The sequence below is a fragment of the Penicillium coprophilum genome (genome assembly GCF_028826855.1).
Source record: "Penicillium coprophilum strain IBT 35676 chromosome Unknown utg000004l_segment0_segment0, whole genome shotgun sequence".
In the NCBI taxonomy this organism is placed as follows: Eukaryota; Fungi; Ascomycota; class Eurotiomycetes; order Eurotiales; family Aspergillaceae; genus Penicillium; species Penicillium coprophilum.
In genome coordinates this window covers 1,366,483-1,373,790 of record NW_026622723.1, presented here as the reverse complement: position 1 = coordinate 1,373,790, position 7,308 = coordinate 1,366,483, and the positions used below count along the sequence as shown (strand labels likewise).

General features: G+C 47.6%; 2 protein-coding genes across 2 annotated transcripts; one reads left to right on the top strand and one right to left on the bottom strand.

The window, feature by feature from the left end:
* Nucleotides 1–1,147: 1,147 nt before the first annotated feature.
* On the top strand, nucleotides 1,148–3,178 carry N7500_004935 (pyruvate kinase CDC19; the record flags this gene model as incomplete). The annotated part of the gene is made up of 7 exons (XM_056676080.1): nucleotides 1,148–1,271; nucleotides 1,367–1,411; nucleotides 1,485–1,531; nucleotides 1,583–1,785; nucleotides 1,903–2,736; nucleotides 2,795–2,876; nucleotides 2,930–3,178. The coding sequence occupies 7 exons, from the start codon at nucleotides 1,148–1,150 to the stop codon at nucleotides 3,176–3,178; spliced, it is 1,584 nt and encodes a 527-aa protein (XP_056531080.1).
* A 1,858-nt stretch (nucleotides 3,179–5,036) lies between these two features.
* Nucleotides 5,037–6,561, bottom strand: N7500_004934 (YchF/Obg family ATPase; the record flags this gene model as incomplete). The annotated part of the gene is made up of 6 exons (XM_056676079.1): nucleotides 5,037–5,341; nucleotides 5,397–5,652; nucleotides 5,703–5,917; nucleotides 5,971–6,032; nucleotides 6,087–6,247; nucleotides 6,346–6,561. 6 exons carry the CDS (start codon nucleotides 6,559–6,561, stop codon nucleotides 5,037–5,039), a joined length of 1,215 nt encoding a protein of 404 aa, XP_056531079.1.
* Between the last annotated feature and the right edge of the window lie 747 nt (nucleotides 6,562–7,308).

Genomic DNA, 7,308 nt, shown 5'->3' with positions numbered 1-7,308 from the left:
TCCTATGCATATCAAGAGTGCCCAAGACGAGCACCGAGCGGAATGAATGAAGGATCGGAAGCAGAGGATCGTGAGGGGTAGGGTGTATTTACGTGAGGCCCGTGGAGCGCTTGACACCTGCCAGGAAGGCGGAGACTGATGTTGAAGGCACTAGTCAGTTTGTGTTCCAAGGTAGAACAGAGACATGGGACTCACAGAGTACCGCATCAAATGCGTAGTGGGTAAGACGGCCGAACTAGATTGCACCGAACATCCAAGTCAGTCATGGCATGCTCTATGTTCGGGGGACCTCGGTTGTCCAAGATCTACGAGCAAAGGGCTCTCACCATAATGCCAAGTAGATGTTGTCAATACTGTGGATATTGAGTAACCGGTAGTCACCAAAAAGCTTAAGAGACAAAAGTTAGAGGAGATCCCAGCTGTCATGGAGACCACCCAAAGAGCGGTCACGTGTAGATTCACATGACGTCTCATCCATAAAGAGGCTGGAGATGAGGCTGGTTAGAGAGTGAGGACCTGACATAATCCACCATGTGGCTGGGGCCGGATCCGGCCATATCCACCTCAACACTAGTCCCGATTCGGTCTATCGATAAGCGCTCTCATCCCACCGAAATCCTTTTTCGCCTCTGGGGTCTTTGGGCTGGGGCCTCGATCAATTGGGTGTCTTTATTTGTCACGTTTACATAGTATTCGATAAAGGGACTCCAATGTACAGCGCGTAGGCCAGCACGGGGCAATCCTCCGCTTTTTTGCGGTCAGCCCAGTCTGGAGTTGATGTATGATTTTTTTTCTGCCTGGAGTATTTGTGTCGCCTGTGCCGACACCTCCGGTTTTCAGTAAATATATACCAAGTATAGCTAGACAAAGAGAAAGAAACAAGATGAACCGAGAATACATGTTTCACCGAATTTCCAGGTTGATTTAGTATAGATGTGGCTTAGTGTCAATAGTACGGACAAAAAAATGTCTTGGGATGCCGCCGATACTCACACCGGCGGCCAACATTTTCCCTCCCGCCCCTCACCCATCCGTTTTCTCTTTCCCCTCCATCTCTCATCCTTTCTCTTCTACCATTCTCTCTGACAATTGATCAGAACTCCCTTACCTTTTCTACATTAATTCAACAATTGTTGATCATATCAAAATGGCGGCCACCAGCTCCCTCGATCACCTGAGCAACCGCATGAAGCTGGAGTGGCACTCCAAGCTCAACACCGAGATGGTGCCTGCGAAGAACTTCCGCCGCACCTCCATCATTTGCACCATTGGTATGTTGCACCATTCATGGAAAATTCTTTCAGATCGAGTCTGTCAAAAGAAGATGGATTGAGAAAACCTTCGATTACTAACTGCAATCGATCAGGTCCCAAGACGAACTCTTCTGAGAAGATCAATGCTCTCCGCACAGGTATGGCAACAAAAAATTCCCGACGGAAATTGGCAGCTTTGTGGGGTAGTTAGACTGATATGTATGGTCATAGTTGGTCTTAACGTTGTTCGCATGAACTTCTCCCACGGATCATATGAGGTTAATATCTCCAACCAACATCTGATAAGACCTTAGCTGACTTGTCTGCAGTACCACCAATCTGTCATTGACAACGCTCGCGAGGCTGCCCGTATTCAGACTGGTCGCCCTCTCGCCATCGCCCTCGACACCAAGGGCCCCGAGATCCGTACCGGTAACACTGTCGGTGATAAAGACTACCCAATTGCGCAGGGCACCGTGCTTAACATCACCACCGATGAGGCATACGCCACTGCTTCCGATGATAAGAACATGTAAGATACTCCCCATTGCCAAAGGGTGAATTGTTCAAGATTGGACAGTCGCTCGATGCATCCGCGTAGCTGAACGAGCTTGACTTGTGACGTGGACTGACAAGTGTGTGACGGCAGGTACCTGGACTACAAGAACATCACCAACGTGATCGCTCCTGGCAAGCTCATCTATGTTGATGATGGCATTCTGTCCTTCGAGGTGATTGAGATTGTTGACAAGCAGACCCTTAAGGTCAAGTGCTTGAACAACGGTAACATCTCGTCCCGCAAGGGTGTTAACTTGCCCGGCACTGACGTAGACCTCCCTGCTCTCTCGGAGAAGGATATTGCCGACTTGCAATTCGGTGTCAAGAACAAGGTCGATATGGTCTTTGCCTCATTTATCCGTCGCGGTAGCGACATCAAGCACATCCGTTCCATCCTCGGCGAGGAGGGTAAGGAGATCCAGATCATCGCCAAGATTGAGAACCAGCAGGGTGTCAACAACTTCGATGAGATTCTTGAGGAGACCGACGGTGTTATGGTCGCCCGCGGTGACCTCGGTATCGAGATCCCCGCCCCCAAGGTTTTCCTTGCCCAGAAGATGATGATCGCCAAGTGCAACATCAAGGGCAAGCCTGTTATCTGTGCCACCCAGATGCTGGAGTCCATGACATACAACCCCCGCCCCACTCGCGCTGAGGTCTCCGACGTTGCCAACGCCGTCCTCGACGGTGCTGACTGTGTCATGTTGTCTGGTGAGACCGCCAAGGGTAACTACCCTTGCGAGGCCGTCAAGATGATGTCTGAGACTTGCTTGCTCGCCGAGGTTGCCATTCCTCACTTCAACGTCTTTGACGAGCTGCGTAACCTCGCCCCTCGCCCCACTGACACCTCTGAGTCCATTGCCATGGCTGCTGTCAGCGCCAGTCTGGAGCTGAACGCAGGTGCTATCATCGTCCTGACCACCAGGTATGTATCGCAACAAAGGTATTTTCGTTTTGTGATGACCTTGCTAACAAGTTCACAGTGGTAAAACCGCCCGCCTTGTGTCCAAGTACCGTCCCGTCTGCCCCATCTTGATGGTCACTCGCAACGAGACTGCTGCCCGGGTAAGTCCGATGCGATCGTTTGAATGTCGTTCTTTGCTGACAATATTTTCCAGTACTCCCACCTGTACCGTGGTGTGTGGCCATTCTACTTCCCCGAGTCCAAGCCTGATTTCAACGTCAAGATCTGGCAGGAGGATGTCGACCGTCGCCTCATGTGGGGTATCAACCACGGTCTGAAGCTCGGCATCATCAACAAGGGCGACCCTATCGTCTGTGTCCAGGGATGGCGCGGCGGTATGGGCCACACCAACACCGTCCGTGTGGTGCCCGCCGAGGAGAACCTTGGTCTGGCCATGGAGTAAACTTTCTGTAAACTGATCAGATGGTAAGCTTTTGGTGATCGATGATCCATTGTGCTTTGTTTACCGCCGGTGTGCGGATGGGATACATACTTCTTTTTTCTTCGTTCTGGCTTTTTTTTTTTTCTCTTTCGAAGCCAATTTTGCTCTGCGCTGTGTGGTCTGGACCATACACTGGAAGGTTAATGCATTGCTCATGTAAATGAAACGAATTTTATGCTTTCCGGTTAAGTTAGTGGGTTAGTAAAGACTAGACAATTCAAATTGAATAGACATGACACTGGGATTTCGTTCTTGAGTCCTTGTAGACTTGATCGCGCGCCGAGAGGGTTCGCGATTGTCGCTCTCTCGCATGTGCATATGCAAGCCACAATAAAGCAATGCATTGTAACTGCACTGAATTACATGCATTGAAGCTGCAATCTTCCTTTTCCAAGAGTACTTTAGTCAAAAGAAGAGAAAAAAAAAGCGAAAGTCGAATGAAGATCAGATGCGGGGGACGCAGGGACCCGACACAGGCTTTGACCCGCGAGACCGAGGCCCGTCCGTCCGAGGTGACAATATCAGGCATATGCCGTGGACGCATTCTGTCCGCATGCCCTCTCATGTCGTCTTTCCTGCCACAGAAGACAATTTTTGAAATGTTCTCGACGTCATATGAAAAAGATGGAAAAGAGAAAGTAAAAAAGGCCAGTAAATTTCAACAAAATTTCCGGCAGCCCTTGCCGTCCCGATCCCGGTTTCTGCCGATGGTTCCAATGTTGAGATTGGATATAGATCTGTGTCATTTCAAGTTGAAATCATCCCTGGTGGGGACCCTGATTGTTCATATTCTCGTCCGGTGCAAGCTAGGCTATAATAGTATTATTAGTATTGAATTGAGCACACGATATTCTTTTGTCAATCTTCATATCATTTGCTCATACATCTTCCTGGGCTAGTATATAGGAAGAAGGATATCCACCAACGCCTAGTGGGAGAAATAGATAGTCGAGGAGCTGCCGGAAGGTGATAATCTATCCAGATTTATGGTCACTGATTCCAATCAGCCACATGCACCAATTTTTTGGGCCCCAAATGAACCGTCGACTACCTTCTTCGTAGTCAAGGGCTGTAGACTCTTTCAAAGACCCAGGAGAGACTCATGCAAGCATGAGTATACCGAGAACTATTCTATAGTAAAAAAGTTCTCACATGCTAGGGGCTATGCCAGAGAACCGTCATATTAGACAGCGTCTTTTTTTCTAATACTCTTCACGAAGCGAGATCATATAATGGTGATGGGGGCATTATCTCTAGTAATGCTATTCCGCCTACTACGGCAAAGGACGTTGGTGGTTTCTAGTTGATAAACCCATGAAGCTTTTCATTTTTCATGCTAACTTTCTCAAGATAGATTTTACAATGCTGGAACTTCCGACCATTTACGAAGACAACATTATCAGTTGGTCAAGCCTTGCCACGTTAGAGATTTGGATGGACGAAGGTCAAACATTGTATATTTTCCATCGCTATAAGTTTGAAGAATAGCGCACCATTTTTGCTTTCTGAGTGACGTTGAAAGTCAGGATTTGTTCAACCAAAGATCTGGAGATAACCAAAAGCATTCAGTGAATTGAGAACTTCTCGGAGCAAAATCATAGATCGCTTCGTCCGTTCTGGGCTTGCTTTCATCATGCACTATATGAAAAAGCGGAGGAAATTCCGCTGGAGAGATGCTCGAATTTACTGTGAGACATCGTTCTCGATGTGTCCCTTATCAAACGACAACAATCGAGGACTTTGGAAAGCAAAATAGCTAAGGACTGCATTTCTTTTCCAGCAACGGCAGCGGTGACAACATGGCTGTTCCGAACAGTCTTTACTTCTTCTTTGGTGGAGCAACATTGAACTGGAAATGGATAATGTCGCCATCTTGCACGACATAAGACTTGCCTTCCTGTCTGTACTTACCGGCTGACTTGATTGGCCCCATCGACTTCTCGCCGTTGCAGAGGTCATGGAAATCCTGGTATGCCACAACTTCGGCCTTGATGAAGCCGCGCTCGAAGTCGCCGTGAATGACACCGGCTGCTTGTGGAGCTAGTGTTCCCTGCTTGATCGGCCAACAGCGGATCTCTTTCTCACCGGCAGTGAAGTAATACTGCAGTCCCAGCTTAGTGAAGCCTGTTATGACTGTTAGTACAGAGTACGTCAAGAGGATATCAAAACTTCCACATACCTTCGGTAGTAATCTTTCCCAAGCGGCTCTGGACCTTAATGTCGGCCATGAAGGCATCTAGCGCTGGCTTGTCATCCCTCAGGGACCACAGCTTCTCTTCGAACTCGACGGAGAAGGGGATGATGTCTGAGCCTTGGCCACCATGGGCCTTAACCCACTCCGCGATCTTAGGCAGGTATTTACACTTCTGGCGGAGGTAGTCCTTCATTGTCAGGTTAATGAGGTAGATCACCGGCTTGGTAGTGATAAGGCGCAACTTGATAATGTCAGAATTGTCTCGGGGGTAAGATAGAGTCCTAGACAAACCTTCTCGTTGATCAGCTCGATTTCCGGAGTCGTCCACTCTCCATCTCTAACAGGTTTATCCTGTTCCAAGAGCGCCTTGATCTTGGCAGTCGTCTCGTCGAACAGCGGCAGCATCTTGAATTTTCCTCCGGCCTTCCGCACAATAGCCTCTTCGGCAATCTTAGCTTTGGTAAGGATATCCAAATCCTTCTTACACAACTCGCTTTGAATTGTATCTGCATCGCAGCATCAGCGTTTATTTCTCCTGCGTTAGGGAGAGACTGCTCACCCAAGTCGCGGACAGGATCAACGGAGTCATCCACGTGAAGAACCTCATCGTTATCAAATGCTCTGTAAAATAGTAAGTAGCTGCTTTCATTTCTCGAGTTTCCTCAACGAACGCACCGGACAACGTGGTACATGCCATCCACAGCCTGAATATGACTCAAGAAAGCATTTCCCAAGCCAGCTCCCTCACTCGCTCCCTTGATCAATCCTGCGATATCTGTAACCTGCAAATACGCCGGGTATTTGCTCGGTGGGTTCCAGACATTGCACAGGAAATCCTACTTGAAGATCAGCTAAAACCTCCCAGGAAGGGTAAGATCCATCACGTGAGAATCTCCACACAGAAATCAAAACAGGGAAAAAGCATACAACATACATATCGTGGATCAGGAACACTGCAGCGCGCCTCATTTGGCTCGATGGTGCAGAATGGGTAATTCTCTGCTGAAGCGCTCTGTTCTGTCATGAGATTGAACAGAGAACTCTTGCCCACGTTGGGCAGGCCAACACAACCCATCTTGAGGTTGGACTTTACGCGCCCGAAGGCCACGACGTTGTTCGTCGGCGCCTCTGCTGCTTTCTTTGGCGCCATATTGGAATGAATTTATCGTCAGATTTCGATGATAAGTTGGTTCTCAAAGGCCGTGTGTGCCATTTCAGATTTTTTCACAGCAATTAAAGACTTTGTTGCCATTGGTCCATTGTTACTCCTTTCTCCCGAGGTCCACCTTGGGATAACGGCGGTTCTACGAAGTACTTTTGTCGAAAAAAGAGTTGGGCTGGTGATATCTCTGGAGGAATCATGGATATCTTGTAAGACTGTTCTGATGGAAAATTTTGGGTCTTCTGGTAAGGGAAATGGTCAACTACGCAACGAAAGAAAAACAACTTAGAATGCGATTAGATGTTTCAACTGAGCAGATTTTGACCTAAGACTCCGGAAACCACACTGCCGCTGTATAATCTTTATACGCCCTGATCTAAACAGAAATTATCGGATATACATTGTCAATCAGCAAAAAAATGTGTAATGAGCAGTTAAACTTGGACAACATTTCGTAGTCTGTTAGTATATAATGCACACATATGATGCTGAGATTACTAAGACTTTGTGCAGGGAGCATAAACCGGAGAAGGTAGCCATTTTCGGGGGCCAATGTACCGTCAATTGATGCTAATGTTGAGTTCTATACTCCGTACATTGAATCTAACAAAGAAATGTGTAATAGAAATACAATTTTCAAATCAAGAAGGACAGCCCACAATATTTTAGGGCAGTCATTCAGGTATAAACCCTTCTTGATACAATATATTTCTCTTTCTTAAATTTGACAGTGTG